Below are 22,648 nucleotides of genomic sequence, written 5' to 3' on the forward strand. Positions count from 1 at the left end.
CTACAATCAGGGAGATATACAGTGGCTCCTAAGACTCAAAGTTAAAATATTTTAAATTTAATTTAATTTTAAAATTTGTATTCTACTATTATAGTTTTTAAAAGCCAGAATCAGCTCCACTTCTTTCTTCTGTGCTTCTATGAGATAATAGAGTAGGGTTTTGATGCAGGGAAAGAGAGGGATAAGGTATAAATACTTGAGCAAGAGAGTATACTTAATTACCTTACCTTAAGTATCTTCATTTTTAGCTTAGTGACATAGTTTCTTACCCTTTCATATTAGAGAAATGAGGTTTTATTGTTAAATTTTATTCTTTCCTTAATAAAAAAAATTGAGGTGAATTTTTAACATGAAAAATACAAAGCATACTTCTGGTGGAAGAAACATCTTTCTTCTTTTGAACACCTTTCAGTTGATATGTTGTTTTCCTCCTTAGAGATTCAGTCTTTTCACTGTTCTTAAAAAGAAAAGAAGAGAAAAGAAAAGATGTGTTTGCCTCAGTATCTCAACACTAGATGGCACCAATGGGAAGAAAAAAAATCATCTTAACAGATTTTCATCACTAAACTGCTGTTGATATTATCAACAAAACCTTTCTTTATGAAAGCCTTAATTGGTCATGAAGCTACTCTAGGTGCCAGACAAAAGACAGTCATACACAGCAACATTAACCAAAGACATCTGTGCCATCCTTGTCTTTTATAACCTTTTGGTAAGAGGGTTATGGAGATAGACCATATTCCTGCATCATAGGTTGAATAAGGAGTGCTTCATAGGATCATAAGATTAAGAACTGAGTGTAGGATTGCAGGTTAAAACTTTGTTGTCAGTCATGTCTATCTCTTTATTACTCTATTTGGATTTTCTTGGAAAAGATACTGGAGTGGTTTGACATTTTCTTTGCCAGCTCACTTTATTAGCACTCTTTTCATTGTACCACCTAGTTTTCCTTAATGTCATGTTAACCAATCCGATAGGTGTGAAGTTGTTTTAATTTACATTTCTCCAATCAGCAGTTATTTAGCAAATTTTTTCATGTGACTATTAATAGCTTTGATTTTTTTTCTTCTGAAAATTATTTGTTCAAATTCCTAATATAGTGAGTGCTCCTGATCACAACACAACACAGTAGCAACACTGAGCTTCTAATATAGTATTTCAATAGCTTTTCTTATATTAGAATTATTCTTTTTCTGTTGTATCTGGGAAGAAGAGAAAGAAGAAAGGGAAAGGCCATGTAAAGAATGCAAAATAGGATTATATATTTATAACTGCAAGGGAATTTAGTTAATCCAATCCCTTCATTTTACAGATGAAGAAACTGAGATCCAGAGCCATTTAATTGATTATCTCAAAGCCATTCAGCTAGTGAATGGCAATGGAAGATTCAAATAAGGTCTTCTGATTTCTGATCCAACCCTATTTCTTCTATATAGACAAGTATTTATATGGATAAGTTCATTTTTTATGCAAAATTTTCACTTTTTACAAATCTAAAGATATATATTTTAAATACATCAATATCCATGGTACTGGTTTGCCCCATAGATGCTTCATTCTGCACACAGCTTCCAAAATGACTTTTCTAAAGTTCATGTTACTACGACAGGTTACCCTGTGAACTTCAGTGGTCCCCTGTTACCTCAAAGAGCCAAATATAAATTCCTTTATTTGACATTTAAAGCTATTTACATTTTGGTCCCAACCCCATTTTCTAACCCACTACACATTTTCATCTATTCTAAAATCCAAGTAATCTGGTTTTATTTTACTTTTTCAATAACAGTGTTTCTCCCTTCTCTGTACTAACTGTCCATATCTAGAATGCATATATTCTACTCCACATCCCAGAGTCACTAATTTCCTTCAAAATTCAACTTGGTTGTCATTTTCTACATGAAGCCATTTCTTATCCTTCAAATGTTAATTTAATGCCTTCTTGTATAGATTGTGTATATACATATATATATATATACATATTGTATATATACATATATATATATGTGTATACACACACACACACACTTTTTTCCTTGTATATATTGTTTATGTACTCAAATAAGTGTTATTTCTTCTAATAGGGTATATGCTTCTTTAGGATGATGTTTGTTTTTGTACCACACAACACCTAACATAGTGCTTGGTAAACAGTAGGCACTTAATAAATACTTGTTGATTGTTTTATGGTAGTCTTCAAAAAATAGATAATTCCCAACTTGTCTGATCCAAGCTTAAAAACACTATCTTTACTTTTATAACTATTTTTATTTGAAAATAATTCCAAGACACTTCTAAAGTTGAATTAAGTAGAAAGGAGCTGCTGCTGTTACTAATGATGTTCACTTCATTGAGGTTTGTGGTCAGGTCTAGGTTCCTTGAATGTTGAGTCCTGGGCTGGCCATAGTATCAGGTTTCCTAGCAGAGAGTAACTAGTTAAGCATGGTGAAGTTGCCAATTGTTCAGCCCATTTGGACCAAATCATCTGTTTTCTTTCCTTGCCTAGGACCCTTGAAAGCAGGCTGCTTTTTTTTCATTTTTCATGTTAGGTATGTGTTTTAGTTTGATTTTTCTTTTTCTTTCCATTGAAAGATGAGATTGCTTCCAGAAGTTGGTTTCTCCCCCTCTCTCCCCTTCCTCCATTTTTTTTTTGTCAGTGCAAGGTGACAGATTTTTCCTATTCTACTCTCCCTCTTTCAGTCTCTGGGGAGATTCATTGAGGAATTTTAATGAAGTTTTTGCTCTGGGCTTTGGCAGATGTCTTGAGTGGGGGAGTTATTCTCCAGAATAAATGCTCCTAAAAGGAGTACTTCTACACTTAGAAGGCTGTTTTAAGAAAGAATAGAGAGGGAAGAAGAGAAAAAGAATAAAGGGTGGACTTGAGGAAATGAAACAAATTCCAGGATGGAGAAAATAGGAGAAAATGGGGAAAATACTTTCTCTATCTCTCTGTCTTGTCTTTCTTTCACTCTCACTCTTTCTCTCTGTCTCTGTATCTGTGTCTCTATCTCTGTCTATTTCTATATCTCTCTGTCTCCTCTCTCTATGTCTCTGTCTCTGCCTTTCTCTGTCTCTCTCTCTCTGTGTCTCTCTAGAATCTCTCTGTCTCTCTCCTGATTACCATTTATATTTAATCTTAATCAATATCGTGTTTTAGGAACCTGGTGAGGAAACTATCAGTATAGATCAGCACCTGTTTTTCATTTTATATCCTAGACAGCTTCCTAGGGCCACTGAAAGGTTGCTCAGAATCACAGAAAGCATCTATCAAATAGGAGACATGAACCCATATCTTCCTGACCTATATTCCACTCTCTATGCAATTTGTCATCTTTCTCCTTCTGATTTCCTTGATTGGATAGACTATGACTATTTCAAGAATAAACTTTAAGACTATACTTTAAAACTATAAAGCAGGCAGTGGTTACAAGTCACAATTCACTCCTGAGTTTGAATATCTAGTGTTCCATACCCTCAAAACAACAAGCGTTGCATGCTGGTTTTGTGTTTTTCTTTGTTTGCCTCTTTTGCAGCAGGGAGTGATGACCCGGATGATGTCCCAGTGAAATCCCCTCCTTCCACAATCCTGAAGAATTATGTTGTTGTTGGTTCCTCCCAAATCTCAGGACAAGCTACCCTCTTCCAAGCCTCTGGCCAGAAAATTTCTGAACACCACCTTAGAGGACAGCATTCCACACCCACAGGATCCCCTCATCTTGCTGCTGTCCATAGGCCTCTGCCTCCTAGCAGAGTCATCGAGGAACTCCACCGAGCTTTGGCAACTAAACATCGCCAGGATAGGTAATGAGGTTTCAATTCACCAAGATTTTTTGTTGGTTGGGAGGGAGGTTGGACTTCTAAAAAGTTCTTTGTAAAAAGAATAGGGTGCTCAAGAAGTTTCCTTAATCTGTTTGGTGGTGGACCAGTGGTCCTTATGTGTTTTTCCTGAATACTAAGGGGGAAAAGTACTAAAAAGAATTCATTTGCATATTAACCTGTCTTCAAAGAAAGGCCTGCATTAGGGAAAAAATATGGATAAACTAGTTTTTTGATGTGGTTCATGACCCATAATGGGAGAAATAATAAAAGAAACACATAGCATGGTAAATATGTGTTGAGTAAAGATGTTGGACAAGAACAGAGATTACAAAGATGCGTAGGTGATTTTCACAGCAAACTATATAAAAAATAAATGACTCGTGTCAAATAGCTGGCTGAGAACTGTATATTTAAGAGGAAGCTTAATTCAAAAATCATTTGAAGAAGACTTATAGTGTGCTTGGATTGGATGAAGACTGAGTGTGTCCTCAGTGTGGCTCTCAGACCACTTTAAGGATTTGATCTGGCCCTCTAATAGCTATGAAAAAGGGGATGTCAGAGAAATGGAAGATGATTACAAATAATTATCAAAAGCAATGGCCAAGGGACTAAGTAAGGAAGAGAACACCAAAGACCACGCGCGCACACACACACACACACACACACACACATATACATATACATATACACACACTCATGCTAATGTCTAGAGAACGCAGAAATTAAGTAACACAGATGGACAAAGTGGAGCATAGGCAGAGGAATTAGGGTCAGGAAGCACCTGGTGGGTTATGGGAATATATTAAATAGAATGTAACAAAACTAAAATAGGCTTAGGGTACGCTGACTCACTCCTGTGAAGTCAATTGTACAAATTGTACAAATAGGAACAATGACTTGACCTTAGATATCAATAGTGAAAAGATCTTCAAAGTAAATAAATTTTTTTTACAAATATTCTATCCAACATAGAATGTTAGGGAATTGTCCAGATCCCTAGCTGATTAAATGATTTGCCAGAGTCACACAGCCAGTGTGGACTGGAGGCGCAGGATTTGAGGTTGGTTTCTCAAACCCACTTCACCAAAATGCCAATTATTTATATCAAGAAGTGTCCCATGTTATCTGGCTTCTTGAGGAAGGGAAGATCATATGGGCTAACAAAGCAGATCTTACTTCTTGGTGTTCTGAGGACATTTTGTTAGTTGAAGAAACCAAATAAAGTGCTCTTTTTAATCCTCATTGAATTTTCCTGTGTTTGGATTTATTTGAATTATGGTTTTATATGCTAGGCTTAAAAAATGCAAACCTGTGCTGAATTATTTAAAATCAATACATAAGAGTATCAAATAAATGCATTTCAAATATACATAGATATGTAAAATGTCTGTTTGCTATTCATTAAAAAATGCATTAATCATTGACCTCCAACCCTGCATCTCAAAATTGAGATGTGATCCAATTCCATCAAGGGATAAGAATACAAATGAAATGGGTTTCTTTCTCTATCTCCCCTTCCACATTTGTGGCCAGTTTTTAATTTGGATACTGTTAATCCAAAGTTTGATTCCTATTGTGAATTAAAAGCTTTGGGTTACATTATAACTTAAACTATCATTCAATCTTAGCTTTCAAGGAAGAGAGAGTAAAGGGTCGCCAAAGAAACGAGTAGATGTACGTCCATCCAGGACCTCCAGTATTGAACGAAGCAAAGAGAAGGAAAATGTACTGAGCTGTGATGGGGGTTCAGAGAACAAATGGAACTCAGTTAAAGAATCTGATGAAAACAAAGAAAACATGATCATGAATTCAGAACTCAAGGACGATACACTTTTATATCAGGATGAAGAAGCTTTGAACGATTCCATTATCTCTGGTAAGAAAACAATGGATACTTGTAATAATATGTCTGTCAAAGGATATCTTATGTTTTATGGGGAAGGATAGACTGGGGAAGGATCGGAGACGAAGAAAAAGCTGGGCCAAAATTAGGACTTCTTTCTATGAAAGACTATGAAGGCAGGGAGGTTGAGGATATGAATATATCCTCCATCAAATATAGGAAAGAACATTAGAACTAGGGCAAAGAAATAGAACTTTAAAAGTGGTTTTAGGAGGAATGAAAATAGTTTTAGTACAAAAATAAAAGCAGATTATAAGTTTATGGAGATCATTATTAAAAGGTCATATAGATTCTGGAAAAAATTTAGATGAAATTGAGAATCCCCTCTTTAACATTCCTGACAGCAATAGGGTATAGGAAGGTGGGTGGGAAGAAACTGACACAGAATCCAAGAGGATCTACTTTTTTATGAACTATGTGGGCCACCTGGGACAAAGCACTTAATCTTAACAGGTTCCAGTTTTTGTATATTTACTTCATTTCCTCATTACAAAATGAGGGAACTGAGGTTATGGGGAATTTATTTGTTTCTCTTAAAGTGTGATAATTGCAATTTTACCTACTACTTCAAGTATTTTTTTGACCAAAGGAATATAGATAGGTTGGTGTGTGCCTTGTTATAGATGCAATATTCCTACTTATGCAGCCTAAGATCAAATTCGCTTTTTGAAAATTTCTTTTTTGTTTGTTTGTTTACTGTTTCCTCCAGTTATATTTAAAACAATTTTTAGAAAATTTGTTTTTCAAATTCACTTTTATTAGAAATCATGTCATATTCAATCTTAGCTTGGGATAAGATCCCCAGATTATTGTTGTTAAATGGAAGTCACTATTAAAGCTGACGATCTACAAAAAAAGAAAAAAGTAAAGAATTTAGAAGAATTCATATATGATAGATTCATAACTGGCAAGTGAAAAAAGCTAAGAAAGTTGGAAGATAAGCATATCCCTAATAATTTGAGGGTTAATATTTTAGAAAACATTTTTTAGTATCCCTGTTGTTTAAAAAAAAAGCAAAAAACAAAAAGTAAGTTCTTTTAGTTATGCCATGGGTTTGACAGGGATGAGGGACAACATTTATTGTATATTATGTGTTTGGTACATTAAAGAAGCAAGAAAGTATAAAGTTGTTCCTTAATGTCATTGACCCTGTCATTGTGTGATGGTAGACTCTTGGGAAAGCTGCTGTTCAAAGGAATAGACTATTAATAGTAACTTGGTCATCAAGACTTTGGCACACTGTTCATAATTTAATGGAAACAGCACTGGAAGAGAAGAAAGTGTTTTACTCTTGAATTTGCCACTACCTTGCTGTATGATACTATATAATTCATCTACTTTCTCTAGGCCTCAATTTCTCTTCATAGTAAAATGAGAATCATTTTCTTACTTCAATCATTCTTCTTGTTGACTAGCTTTTACTGGAGAAAAAAGTTAATCATAAATGTATAAAGGTTTTAGAAGTTTATAAGCTATCTTTATTATATTTTATAGACTCTACTAGATAGAGTAGTTGGGTAGATGGGCATAGTGGATAAAGCATTAGACTAAGAATTAAGAAGATTTAAATTTGAATCCTCAGATACTTACTTGATGTGTAACCCTGGTCAAGTAATTCAACTTCTCTCAGTCTCAGTTTTCTAATCTGTAAAAATGGAAGTGATAATAATATAGGGTTGTTTTAAAGATCAAATAAATTAACATATATAACATCTGTGAACATTATGTAAGTAACGTTGAGATGTTAGAATAATTCAAGATACAATGATACTCATTGTATAAAAAAGGGAAACAAAGTACTCTTGATGTTTTAAATACATATTACATTTAAATTATATAGAAATACATTGTGTAGAATATTATATTATTCTAATTATATTATTATAATATATTATTATAGCTAATATATATTATAAATATATATTTATTATAAACATGAATCACTCTCTAGACTGCCTTGAATTTCAATGATATGTTACTTTTCTCAGCTGTCAGTGCGCTTTAATCAGGGCATGTGCCAGTATAACCAGTGAATAAATATTAGCTAATAACAATTTATAGGAATGAGACATCTTGTTTTGAAAGAATTGCCTTAGGGCTAGGACACACCCTATTTTTAATAACATTGTAATGGACAGTAGCAAAATAACATTTTAAGTGTGTTTGAGGAGGTGAGAGTAGATTAAGATTATTAACTACCTTCTATTGAATATTAAAGGATTTTGTTTTACTCCTTAATTAATTTATATGATTTCTGTGATTTGAGATGTAAAACTACTTGTAGGGTCAATCAGTGACTTGATGCATTATCCAGGAACGTTGTATTCTCCTATGAACATCAACTGTGCACATACACGATACCCACAAGAAGCTTCTGGTTGTTTCATATGCTGCCAACCAGAATTTTCTATTCACCACAATTTTTTTACATTATAGTTATTTAAATATATGCTGATGACCTTGAAGCATTGCATAGCTCTAAAGTGGCTTCTGAATCTTCAAAGAAAGATCAAATTAGATTCAATATCATTTCAGTGTTGTGATTCTTTTATTCAAATTATTTGAAAATGGATTATCCATATATGCACATTAATGAAATAGGTATGTAAGTAAATAGATAGATCATTAGATTGAGCATTTATTAATTAGATAGATCATTAGATTGAGCATTTATTAATTACTTTATTATGGTATCAGGAGAGGTAGTTAGATTGCTCAATGGATCGAGCAGTGGACCTGGAATTAGGGAGATCTGAATTCAAACCTACCCTTGAACTCTTACTAGCTGTGTGATACTGGGCAAGTCACTTAACCTTATTTGCCTTCATCCACTAAAGAGATAAATGGCTAAATTTGAACTCAGGAATTCCAGACCCAGTGCTCAATCCACTGTACCACCCAGCTGACTCTTATGTAATACACAATGTTTATAAATATATGTACATACACATATATGTATATACATAAAGTGAATGTAATGCAACATGCACACACACACATACACACACACACACACACACAAAGTAACTATAACTATTACATTTAATTCATTTAAGATGTCACTCCTTCCCAAAGGCAAACCTCACCAATTATTCCATGTCAGTGAAGTTCTATTGTTAAGTAATAGGGCAGTAAGATGGTTGAGCTCAGTGACTATCACAAAATAACTACCAATAAAACACAGTAGGATGGATAGCAGAGCAGATATCCTTTTACTTATGATCAAGAGTCCAGCACAGCAAGCTTTTAAAGAATTCTGTCATTTGATTTTGTCCAACCTTTTTCACTGATCTGTACTGTGTTCCTATTAAATGAGTAGGACACGAATTCTCATAACCTGAGTAATTAATATAACAGGAGCCGCAGTGTCCCTGCAGCCTAAACAAAAGGGGGATTGTTCTGCTCATGAAAGAGAAATCAATATGTTTACATAATTAGATGTGGTTTTCCTTGCACATTCAGCAGAGAATAAGAACAAGGCTGGTTAAACAATTGTACAGGGCAGTGTTCAACAAGACACACTGAAGAAGCCCTTTGTAATATGGAAAAGAAATACCAAGATGAGAATTTTTAGTAAATTGCTCCTCCTGAGATCTCGGCTCCTGCTGGTAGCTAAACTTTCTAAGAGTGTAGATAAAATCAAGGGTAAATTTCATGTCATCAGGCAATTCAGTTACTTGTCAGCCAGCCTTTGAGATCTCAATATGTCGATTTTTTTCTTTAGGAAACATGATTTATTTTCTGTCCTCAGACAGAAAAAGATAGAAGAAAAATGATGGCAATATATTATGATATGGTTTTCATTTGTCCTAACAAATGATTTTATCTATGTAGGAAACTCCCTAATACAGAACAGTAACACACACACACACACACACATCAATGCATAACACATAAGTTAATCACTCCCTTGGATCTCTCATCTGTTGCATGGAAAAAATCTTCAGTTCTCAAAGCCTATGCCAATGTGGAATAAGTCTTAATAAGTCTTAGCAAAATAATATGTATCTCTTATCCAAGAAATAGTCAAATTAAGTTCAAAGATTCATCAAAGGTAGTTCAGTCACCAGATAATAAGCTGTTACAAATTCATGAAACCAAACCATCTTCTAAGACAGAGAGAAGTTTGATCTCTGTTGGTAGATCATACCCATGTCGATAAAATAAAATATTTTGGATAATATGTCAATCATCAATCAGTCAATCAACCAATCAATAATACACATATTTTTGTGCTCAATGCTGGAGAGATGAATACAAAAAAAAAGAGAAAATCCCTGATCTCAAGGATCTTATATTCTGCTAAGGGCTTAGACATCACAATATGGTCACTGATAAAGGAAGACAAGATGTAGACAAATGATTGCAATGTGATATTAAGAGAAAATGATGACTGTGGAATTAATAAGAGTCTTTTGAAAGACCGAGCCTTTGAGATTCCAAAGGCAAGGGGGGAAGGGAGGAATCACATTCCAGACATGAGGTATAGGAGTAGCAGATAGAACATCTTGTGCAAAGATCAGCATTCAGGTTAGTGTGGCAGAGCAGTAAAGTGTGTCAGGGGACTGATATAAACAGAATAGAGAGATAGGTCTGTGAAGTGTGAATGCCAAGCAGAGGAGTTTGTCATTTATCCTTGAGGCAGCGGAGGCCATTGATTTAATTAATTAATTAGTTGATTAGGGTAGTGATATAGTTGGATCTTATTAAGCACATGAATATATCAACACATGAGAGGCAGCATAGCACAGTGAGTAGAGGGGGCTGGTTTTGGAGTTGGGAAGACCTGGATTCATATTCCCCTTCTGTATATAATCTTGGACAAATGACTTAACTTACCAATTCCTTGATGAAAGCTTTGGTTGTTACTATATGTTTCAGACAAGCTGCTGATTTGTTTCCACACTGGGAGTTCCCTAAGCCCAGTGAAATCACAGCTCTAGAATTTCCCCATCCTCTAAAAAAAAGTAGTGTATATGTTTTTTTTTAAACTTTCTGTATGTCTAAAGTATTCAGTAATATAGGTAAATTTTAAACTTTAAATTGTAACAATTCTTTATTATAAAGGATGAGTGAATAAATCAAGCTGTTATTATGTGCAAAGCACTGTGTTGAATGTTGGAGATACAGAGAGAAAAGTAAGATAATTCCTGCTCTCAAGGAACTTATGTATTCTAATAAGAGAGAGTGGACAGTTTCAAGTTCAAGTTAGATGTGAAGATCCCGTGATCTTTAGGGTACAATGGTAAAGCAGATGTTAGTGCCTTTTCTCTTGGTAATATGATATCAGCTTCTAATGTTGAACAATCTGACAGAACTTTCTGTTCTGGGACTTCAGCACTTGTGGCTAACACCTGCAGCAGCCATCACCAGGCTGCATCACCAGAGGAGTTGATTCCTAAAACTGGATACTAGACTGAAAACACAGGTCTTTCCAAGATTCTTGGGGTACTAGACTGTCTCCATCAAGAACTGAGGGGAGGTTGTGGTACCCAGAATAATGCTGCCTCCTGTCTCTCCCTCAGGATACCTCATTGCTTCCCATAGGCAGTCTTGCTTGCCCTATCTGTTGCAATTGGTTTGCAATTATTTGGGATGCATGGCCCCCTTTCCACTGGTGGCCCTTTGTGGATGGTAGCTCTGATAGCTGGGTTGGAAGCAGGACTAGTGACCTAATTCTGACCCTATTTCTGAGGAAGAGAGATACAGGAAAAAATTTAGGTAATATAAAATGAAAATATATCAATAAAAATTTTACCTTTAAAATATGAAATTAAAAACAGGAAAAATGTCCAGGGTATCATGAACAACATTGATACAAAAGAGCTTTGTGGTAATTGCTATATATGGTCACTCAAGTGAAATTTAATCATGTATTAAACAAGAAGTGTCATATAATGCAGGATGATATTTGAACAGTTGATTGTACTCTTTAAACTTCAGAGAATGAACATCCCAATTCTCTTCATTATAGTTAACTCTCACTTCACCTAGAAGATATATTCCCCAAAATGCAAATTATTAGGTAAATCAATTAATCTCTGATGGTGAAAATTCCTCTTGGAAGCCATACAATTACATGTAATGCATCATTTGTTTTTGTTGTTATTTATAAATTCTGTTCCTGTTATTATCATTTAGTCATTTTCAGTTGTGTCTAATTCTTTCTGACTACATTGGAGTTTTCTTGGCAAAGATACTGGAATAATTTGCCATTTCCTTCCACATTTTACAGATGAGGAAACTGATCTGAGACCAGTTTTAAATTCAAGAAAATAAATTTCCCCAACTCCAGGCCTGGCACTCTATCCCCTCTTTTATTTGCCTTTCTGTTCCTGTACATGAGCTTTTCTTCAAGTAGGAATCATTGGGGGGAAATGTTACTTTTATTGACACTAGGGGGCACTGAGTATAGCATTTTTCCCGAAGAACTAAGCTAGCCTTAAAAAGCCCAATCATAAAATTTTTAGGGTCATAAAATTTAGAGCTGCATGCGATCTTAGACATCATACAATTCAATCTCTTACTTTTACATATTAGGAAACTGAGACTCAACATTGCTAAATTACTTCCCCGGGTAATAGTAAGTAGCAGAGCTATAATTTGAACCCAGATCATACTCTAGTTCCATTATACTTGTTTACTTAGATTCTTGCTCACCAAGTCTTCTCATGTTCATTCGCTGCCTCTTAGCACACATCTGGTATCTCTGTGTGTATTCATACACACAATATACACACATACAACCACAGAATAACCAGTTCTAAAGGAACTGATCTCTTTGATATGCATATTAACATTCAGTCTTATAGATTACAGTGGGATTCTTAAATGGTAACAATTTTTTCATAGCAGAAATATTTAAGGTGCTTTTTTTCTCCTAAAGAAGTTCAGTTGCTGCAAGATCTATATTATTGTGTTCCTTTTGCAGATTATTTGGAATTTTTATTAGATCTCCATTGTTACAACAGAATCAACTTATGTCCTATATGTCATAAATATCCACAGAGAAATAAGGTCATCAGCTAAGCATATACACTAGCAAAATGTACATCTTTGAACTCGAAACTCTTCATTGCCAATGTATGGGCAAGAACACCAGATCAGGTGTCAAATGGCTTGGATTCAAATTCTGTCTAGCTCAGGGGTAGGGAACATTTTTCTGCCAAGGGCTATTTGAATATTTATAACATCATTCAATGGTCATACAAAATTATCAACTTAAAAACTCTTAATAGTAGGAAGGCATACCTAGGTTTCAGCTCATCATCATCTATCTGTAGGTCCAGAGCAAATGATTTTACTCACCTTTTAAGAACTGTGGGCCAGACTTTCTCCACCCCAGGACTAGCTGCATGATCTTGGGCAAATTACTTTAAATTTCTGAAACAGTTTATTATTTTGTAAAATTAAAGGATTCATCTATAAGACTTCCCTTCATGCTCTGAATCCATTGATATACTTTTCTCATCTATACATTTAAAGGACTGATCTCTAAGCACTAATATTCTGTAATTCTTTTGTTTCTAGGCTATCTTTGCTACTAGTGACTCCTGAACCAACACCCCTCTGCTCTCCTCTTCCCTCAGCTTAATTTTAGAAACAGCTTTCATTCACAACATGAGCTTGAAAGCTCAGGGATCTAGGTGTAATAACCATAGCAAAACTGCTTAGGAATTAGAACTCTACCCACTTTCCAGTTTCTATTTATCTTTTTAAGGAGAGAGAAAATGAAATGAATCATAGGGAAATCCCATCCTCGCCCCCTCTTTTCTGATTAAGTTCATCAACAAGGCACAAAAAATTCCTCATTCTCTAAACTCTCCTACCAGCTTTGCTATATTCCAACAAGCCTCCTCATAGAAAAGAATAAATTCTCTAAGGATCAACTAGTTGGGATGTTGAATAGAGTGGTGGAGCTGGAGTCAGGGAAGAGTTATGTTTCTAAGTTCAAATATTTCACCAGCTAGGTAACCTTAAATGAATCACTTAACCCCTGTTTGCCTCAGTTTTCTCATCTATAAAATGAACTGGAGAAGGAAATTTTTGGCAAACTACTCCAGTATCTTTGCTAAGAAAACCCCAAAGGAGGTCAGGAAGAGTTGGACACTGTGATGACTGCGTGTTTAAAATCAGCCGGAGTCAGGAATTCAGGTTAAGGGAAAATTTTTCAATCTTTATTCTCAGTAGAGGTGAAGAAGGATTGCGATAGCAATATGGGTAGCTGCAACAGGAAGCCAGCTAGCAGAGGTGAAGGGGGATTGAAGGTGAAAAGAAGATCGGAAGTGAAGGGCAGTTGTGCTAGTAATATGAGCAGCTGTATCAAGAAACCAGCCAGCAGTCTCTCTTTCTACCTCCCTTTTCACTCCCCTCTGTCTCCACCCACCAAAATCATCATTTCCTATACAACACATCAGGAATTGCACAAAGAGTGGGCGGGGCCATTCTTTCTCCAAGCATATATATTAATAGAGTATGGTCCAATTACTATTTAGCCTCATGTGCTTGGGACCTCAATGCATCAACTCGAGCCTCACTCCATTACAGGACACAATTAAACTAATCAACAATAAGGATCAGAATAGCTAAGCATTCATTGTATGGTATGTTACCTTAACATTCATCCTTGGTCCTGCTAAGAATCATAAAACAACAACAAAGAAAGGGAATTCTAATTCAACTCAAACTCTGTGACTTTATAGATGAGGACATTGAGGCCTAAGGAAGGGAATAACTGCTTCTTTTTCTTCACCTCTCTTCCCTTTTAGTCCATCCTCCTTTCCCTTTTCCTATTTCACTCCCTCCTTTCTTCTATTCTGCTTTACTGTTTTTTCCCCTCTTCTTTCTCTGCTCTTTCCTTCTGCCTCTCCCTCTTTCTCTCTTCTTTCTCATATATCTCTATTTCAGGATTTTACATTGAAGTTAAATGTTATTTAAAAAATAAGAAGGCTGATAATAAATTATAGAATGCCATTCTAAACCAAATGTAAATGATTTTTTAAATCTAAAAAAATATATATATATAACCTGGAACCTGTTCATATCAGCAAGGTAACAGGAAAACAGTAAGACTTAAAACTACGAGTAATACCTTTTCCCCAACCCCTTTTTCTTTTCTTTTGTTTCTTCCTTTTTTACCTGATGACATAGAATCTCTCTGAGCTATTAAACTCTTCACACCATTTTGAGATTTCCTACTCTTTTCCTTCTGGAGTGATAGAGGATCTTCCATTGCCTCTTCACACTGACATGGTTGTCTAAATTCATCCATGTCTTCCTGCTTCAATGCTACCATGCTTTCCACATCTCTGGCACTGACTTATTGATGCAACCTAAGGACTCTGGCTTTGCCATCTCTCCAGCTCTTGTCAATATATTCTTAGAACTTCTGTCTCTTTCCATCTGCCTTATCCATTTTCTTCCCCAAATAAAGTTTAAGATCCTTGAGAGCAGGGTTGCCTTGCTGCTTTCATTTGTATCCCTAACATGTAGCACAGTGTCTGAAATTTAGTAAACTCATTTATTGTGACTTTTGAATTATAACAGTATAGACAGTATAGTATTGATATAGGGCTGCTCTAGAAGTCAGAGGCTCAGATTCAAAATTTCTAGTCTATAAATCATTTTGTAAATTTAAAACATTATATGTGATGACTGCATTAACACCCTGGATACCTTAGAATCAGCCAGAGTCAGGAAAAGCAAAAATCCTGGTCTTTATTCTTGGTCTTTAGAGGTAAGATCGAATTGGAATCTCCACGATGTCCTTCTTTCTTGTCTATCGCCAAGTGACCCTGGCTAGTCTTACTCCACCCCTTAGTCCCTCCTATAAATCTCTGTATACACCAATTATCAAGCCAGCACAGAATAGTGGGAAGGGCCATTTCCAAGCATATGCTTATAAAGTATTGTCAAATCAGTAATTAGCCTTGTGTTGGGTTCTCCAGACCTCAGTGCATGAACTCAAGAATTTCAGCCCCTCTACAATTATATAAATATTATTTATTATTGCCTGTCACATTTATAAAGAGCTTTTAATAAGGACAATAATTTTATGTAGTAAATTAGTTGGATTTAGGTGTTTCCTCTCTTCTTGTCTCCATGTATCTAATAAGCACACTGATGAATTGCTTCTGACATATACTAGCTGTGTAACTGTGGTCAAGTCATTCAGCTTTTCTGTGCCCTTAGGCAACTAACTTCCCATGGTTCTTTAACTCTTTGTCTGCCTTAGTTTCCTCACACATAGATTCCTCACTAACAATACCAAGTTGTTGTGAAGATCAAATGAGATTATTTGACTTAACATAGTGCCTGACACATAATGGGCACTTAATACATGCTGGTTCCTTTCCCTTTCCACTTAACCACTTAAAATTTTATGTTATGGAAGAAAAACCACACTACTAGGCTGAGAAACAGAAAACTTGTCTTTGTCTTCAGGATACTTTTTCAGGACTTCTCCTTGATAACTGTATAACCATGGACTAATCACTCTTCTTAGAAATCTTGTATTTTCATTTCTAAATTAGTATTTGAGCTACCAACTCTTTTTACATTTCTCTGAGTTGTTTTGAGGACAGTGTTTTATAAAAAGCAGAACACTATATGAAAATGAATGATGATTATTATTAGTGTAGCAATTTATTTAGACTTGGCGTCTTATCTATTGTTGCTTTTTCAGTAAGGGCAAAAAAGTATATCATATGTCTCCTCCTTCAGTATTATAATATTGTATAGACCAAATATCAACCAAATATTTATACCAGGCTTAGTCATCAAACCTTTATTAAATACTTGCATGAAGGTCCTATGCCAGATTCCTTTGAAAAATCCAAATTTAGATAAGAGTTGTTTGTGATGCTCAAAGAACTTAGAGACACAAATATGTAACTGGCAAAAATGTGTTCTATAAGAAGGGCATTAGAAAGGAACAAGTACTATGTAAGAACCAGACATTCTTATGTGCATTGACAGGAAAACTGTCCCTCGTGAACATGTGCAGTGGCCATGCTTAAATATAAGTATTTTAGATCTTAAAACAACTGCTTATTTCATTTTTTGATGATTTGGGCATTCCTTGGTGCCAATAAAACAGCTCCATATGGTGGATGTTATAATTAATTTTTTTCCTCAAAAAAGAAATCAGCCATCATATGCAAAGAGTTGTTGGCTTGGAAATAAATGCAGAAAGCTTGTAGAATACACTGAGAAGCCACAGCTGAAGAACCACAGATGGACTTAGAACGTGTCAACAATTAATTCAGTGCCTTTTATATTAAGCCAACATGTATAGGAAAGCCAGACTAGATTTATTCACCAAGAATCATTTGGTTTAGAGAAAAAGTCTAAATTAGAAGGTACTTCAATAGATCCACAATACTATCAATGTGGATTTTCTCTCCATTTATGGAGGGAACAACCCACAATTTCTTATCCTGAATTATTCTTACATATGTTCACACACACACACACACACACACACACACACACACACATACACACACACACATACAAAACCCAATGTAGCCAAAATTAGAAGGAAAACAGGAAACTAGGGAAATTTTTACAGAAAGTTTCTCTGATAAAAACCTCATTTCTTGAACTAAGCTAAATTAAATTAAGCGGATAAAAAGTCCCAGCAGTTCTCATTCCTCAGGTGATAAATAGTCAAAAGAAATGAAATTTTCAGTTTTCAGAAGAAGAAATTAAAGCTATCAATAGTCACATGAAAAATGCTCTAAAATGCTACTAATGGATAAATATAAATTAAAGCAATTCTGAGATATCATTTTGCATCTCTCAGATTGTCTAACATAACAGAAAAGGGAAATGTCAGATGTTGGAGGGGATGTGAAAAAAATTAAGATATTAATTCACTGTTGGTGGAATTGTGAACTAGCCCAATCACTTTGGAGAACAATTTGGAACTATGCAGAAAGGTCTGGGCAACTCGGTATAGACTTTGACCCAGAAATAGCACCACTAGATCTATATCCTAAAGAGAGCAAAGGAAAGGGCAAAGGAGCTACTTTTATAAAAATATTTGAAGCTCTTTTTTATGATGGCAAAGAATTGAAAAGTAAGGAGATGCCTAGCAACTAAGGAATGGCTGAACAAGTTGTGGTATATGGTTGTGATGGAATGCTATTGAGTGATGAGAAATGAGGAGAAGGATGGTTTCAGAGCAATCACGAAAGACATAAATGGACTAATGCAAAGTGAAGTGAGCAGAACCAGGAGATCATAATATGCATTAACAGCAATATTGTAAGAGGATGCTCACCTACTCTGATGAGAACAATGATCCAAGATAATTCCAAAGGACCCATGATGAAAAATGCTATGATGAACTTTAAATTTATATTGTATTTTTAAACTTTATTTTTCTTGTTTTATTTTGTTTGTGTTTTCTTTTGCAACATAGCTAATACGGAAGTGTTTTACATGACTTCAAATGTATATTAAAATCAAATAGCTTGTTTTCTCCAAAATAGGTGGGATGGGGGTAGGAGGTGGGGGAGCAGGAGGCAGGAAGAATATTTGCAACTCAAAATTTTTAAAAATGATTGTTAAAATGAAGAGATTCCAATAGACATGTGATAATCATCTATATCCTGAGAGAGGACTATGAGGACTGAATGTAGATCACAACATAGTATTTTCACCTTTGTTGTTGTTGTTTGCTTGCTTGTTTTTCCTTTGTCATTTTCCCCCTTTTTCTTGTGCAGCATGATAAGTTGTGAAAATACGTTTAGAAAAAAAAAAGATTATTACATTTTTTTACATATAATTGGGAATAGTTAACTCAATTGATAAAAATAATTTTAAAATTTATGATTATTACAGATAGCCATTTCTTGATCATTCTGGATAAATGTGTGTGTATGCATATATGTACTTACTACATATGTATGTGCATCTACACACATTTATTTGCATGTATTTATTTCTATAGAACTTGAAATATTTTGTTCTCTTAAGCAACTTACACATTTCCCTAGATAATTTTCTTTATATCATTAATTTGCTTAGCAAATCTTTCACACACAAATGTCAAAATAATAGGCCCTGTGTTAATGTGGTCTTAATGTATTAAGAAAAGTTGCAGCTAAATGAGACTATTGGGTGAATTGAGTTGGAGAATCAGACTCTCTTCAATGTGGAATTTTCTATTTATAAAACTAATGTTTAAGTTACAAATATGTCCTTGTTTGAAGGGAGGGCTTTAATTTCATAAGACTTTGGGGCTTCTTCAAAGGAAAGAAAGCTAGATTCTTAAATCATAACTACTCTTAAATTTTTTTCTTTCTTTTCCCCCTTCAAACACATCTTTCAGGTACATTACCAAGAAAATGTAAGAAAGAACTTTTGGCAGTGAAGCTAAGAAACAGACCAAGTAAACAGGAATTAGAAGACAGGAACATTTTTCCAAGGAGGACTGATGAGGAAAGACAGGAAATCCGGCAGCAGATTGAAATGAAACTTTCTAAGTAAGTAAATTCTTCTTCACGAAGGGAACTAATTTGCCTATGTTTAAAGTTTAATTCCACTGTTTTTTCTGCCTTGTCTATGTCTCATGCCTAAATGTTGTCGTATCTACCTGATGTTTATCCTGTTTGGGGTGTATGTAACTTTGGATGAAAAGTTCATGGGATTAGAGGCAAAAGAAAAAGGAAGGACGAAGCATTCATGCAGTCTTTTTGAAAATCTGACTTAAGTATTATTTAAGGTTAAGCAATTTAAGGTAAGAAGGAATGAAGGAACAAAAGAAAGAAGGAAAGAAAGAGAAATAGGGAAAAAGGCAGGAAGGATGAAAGGAAGGAAAAGAGGGGGAGAGAAAAAAGAAGAAAAGAGAGGGAGGAAAGAAGGAAAGAAGAAACAAAAAGAAAAAAGATGCTTTAAGTTTCAAGATCTCTAATATGGAGGCATCTCAAAAGGAAGAATAGGACTGATGGTCTTATTTCTTCCCCCTCTATCAAGAAAGAGAGACCAAATAGAAAAACTTTGCTTCTTGGTGTGTTGTTTGACATACAAAGAAAGCAGGTATTTTTGGTTCTCAGTAATGCAGAGTGTCTTTGGCAGATAGTTTCATTCTTTATTTCATGAGCTGCCCAGATTAGTCCTTGAACAATGTTCTCTATATAAGAGAGGGACTTTCCATAACCGGCTTTGTGGGAAGCCATTTGAATGAAATGACAATGGGCTAGATGCTGTATGTACCCATGAGATTTTTTGGGCCTCAGCTTGGATGTACTACAAATGTGAAATTTCCCCATCATCGTGCATATTGGGTTGGTTAATTATAAAAGTAAAATTTTTGAAGCATCTAAGAGTTGATGCATTATTTAATTATGGGTAGGGTCAATTCACTAGGGGTGAGTGCTCCATGAATCTGTTTATAGCCTTGGTTCTATGCTCTATGGGTGATTTGATAAATGTATCTGACTTCTCCAATTGTCAGATGTCATGAACCTAGAAGGGTTAACAAATAGTGGAATGAGAGAACTAATATCCAAAAAGATTATAATAGGATGACTCTAATAATAAAAGGCAATATTAATATGGAAACATGTCTTTGGTTCCCAAAAATCAACTCAACAGAATGGGGAACTAGAAAATGATTTATATGAAAAATAACTAGAAGGGGAATATTAAGTCAACTTGTAAGATCAAATTGAGTAAACAGCATAGTTAATCTATGAACCAACAAAAGTTACCTACCACATAGTAGGCACTATAAGTATTAGTGATAAAGATAAAAATCAAGTATTCTCTGCCCTTAAGGGAAAAATATGACAAGGAAAGAGTGAGACATGGAGAGTAAGTCAGAGTATGTACACATTCAAAGATTTTCAAAACAGATACAAAATAATTGCAAGGTAGTTTGGGGAGATAAGGCAGCAATATCAGTAGGAGTCAAGAAGGACTTCATGTGGAAAGGAGGTACTTGAACTGAATCTTGAAAGGTACCAGGAATTACAAGAGATAGAGGTAAGGAAGAAACGTGTTCTAGGCATGGAAAACAGCTAGTGTAAAAGGAGATGAAGAATCAGGTGTGAGTAATAGCAATAAATGAGGGTGGCCATGTAGAATATATAGAGATAAGAAATGTGACATAAGACTGCAAAGATAGAAAGAGTCTAGGTTGTAAAGAATTTTAAATTTCTAAAGAGAGGCATTTATAATTAATGCTAGAGGAAAAGCCCTTTCACCCCTGAATGGATCAGAAAGCAGTGAAACTTGAGGCAGGGAGAAAACATAGGCGAATATTATAGAAATCCAACCAAAGGAGTGGTGAGGCCTTTGAATAATTGCTTTGTAAATGGAGAGAAGAGTATGAATGCAAGAGATGTTGCAGAAATAGAAATGATAATATTTCACAACTAATATGGAGTAAGAGTGAAGGAATTGAGGCCTGAGGTTGTGAACTTGGATGACTAGAAGGATGGTGGTACCTTTAAAATTTGGAAAATTTGGAAATGGAGTAGGTTTTTTTCATGGGAAGACAGAAATGCAATAACACTACCATATTCTGCCCTAGTAAAAACATTCTCCAATTCTGTATTCTGCTTTGTTGTCATGTTTTAGGGAGAACATTAATAAGTTGGAGCATATTTAGAGAAGGGAATAAAAATTGACATATGAGAATTGGTTCAAGGAAATCAAGGTGGAGTCTATAGAAAATAGGGAGCCTGTTCTAAAATGCAACAAACATTTGTTAAGTATCTATTGTTTGCAGATCACTATGCCCAACCATATCCTTGAAGAGATTGCACTTGTATGGGTTTTTAAAGATAACTAGCTATGAATTCAACAAAGTGAAGGAAATGAAATAGGACATTCTCAGAAAAGAGAACAAATTAGCAAAGGGATAGAGGTATAAGAAAGCAGTGCCTGTTCTTGCAGTTAAAGTTTGGATGGAGCAGAGAGTCTATGAGAATTAAATGAGAGAATGTTAGCAATGTCAATCAGGCCTGAATGTCAGACAGGTGAGTTTGAGTTTTACTCAGGTAACAATGGGTAGCCATGGAATTTTTTAAAGCACAGGAGTGACATAAAATGCATAAATATAAATGACTTTCTGGTGGTGATGATGAAGTTTGTATACTCTCAATTCCCGGTAGTGATGAGGTTAGTGGCAATAAGACAATTGTTAAAATCCCTTTTTGGTCTGCCCGCAGGTTCTAAGTGAAAGAATTCACTTATCCTAAAATATTAATGGCAAAAATGAAAGTTTATTGTTGGATAGAAACCAGTTTGCTAAGAGACTGACTTCTATAGTGGCAAAGTCCTATTAGGGAAATGGATTCTGGCACTGAGAAGAGAATGCCTTTGCAGTGGGAATAGGGTCCTAGCAGCTGAACAAGTTACTTTAGGCCTTCTGCAAGAATGAGTTTAAGGAAACCTGTTATATGGGTAGCTCTTGGGTAGCGGATTGGGACAGTCTGAGCTGATCAGACTAGGATTTCCCAATTGAATGGGAACTTAGAATTTCAAAAAGCTCAATGGAAGTTGATTTGCCTTTGGACTCCTTGGAGCCTGGGAGATCCTGATCTCTCAGATCAAAAAGGGGATACAATTTAATTTTAAAGGGAACAGTTTCCCTCCCTCTTCAGTAATATGAAGTCTATACAACTAGAGTATAAAGAGCAAAGACTGTTTGGGAGTCTATGGTGGTAATCAAGGTGAGTGGGAATGGACCCCTGAATTGATGATAGTAGTGCTAATAGGGAAGAAAAAAAAGAGAAGATATATTAAGAGAAATTGCAAAGATGGACTTAAGAGAGAACACAGAAACAGATTTAGAGGCTTGTTTACCAACCCCTTTGTTTTCTAGGTGATGAATCTGAGGATCACAAATGTTAAGAAACTTACTCATGGTCACATAGCTAATATCAGAGGTGGGATTTTAACCCAAATCTTCCT

General features: G+C 35.1%; 1 protein-coding gene across 6 annotated transcripts in view; it reads left to right on the top strand.

The window, feature by feature from the left end:
* PHACTR3 (phosphatase and actin regulator 3) overlaps nucleotides 1–22,648 on the top strand; it is a 282,307-nt gene that overhangs the window by 196,582 nt on the left and 63,077 nt on the right. For 5 of the 6 annotated variants that reach the window (XR_007950491.1, XR_007950493.1, XR_007950494.1 and 2 more), the window contains 3 exons: nucleotides 3,531–3,798; nucleotides 5,445–5,692; nucleotides 19,059–19,212. Coding sequence is in view for 1 of the 6 variants with exons in the window: in XM_051976674.1 (XP_051832634.1) it covers nucleotides 3,531–3,798; nucleotides 5,445–5,692; nucleotides 19,059–19,212 (670 nt within the window). In the remaining 5 variants the exon portion in view is untranslated. The remainder of the gene's footprint in view (nucleotides 1–3,530; nucleotides 3,799–5,444; nucleotides 5,693–19,058; nucleotides 19,213–22,648) is intronic. The other variant, XR_007950492.1, reaches the window with a different exon arrangement.

The sequence above is a fragment of the Antechinus flavipes genome, chromosome 2 (assembly GCF_016432865.1).
Source record: "Antechinus flavipes isolate AdamAnt ecotype Samford, QLD, Australia chromosome 2, AdamAnt_v2, whole genome shotgun sequence".
Lineage (NCBI taxonomy): Eukaryota > Metazoa > Chordata > Mammalia > Dasyuromorphia > Dasyuridae > Antechinus > Antechinus flavipes.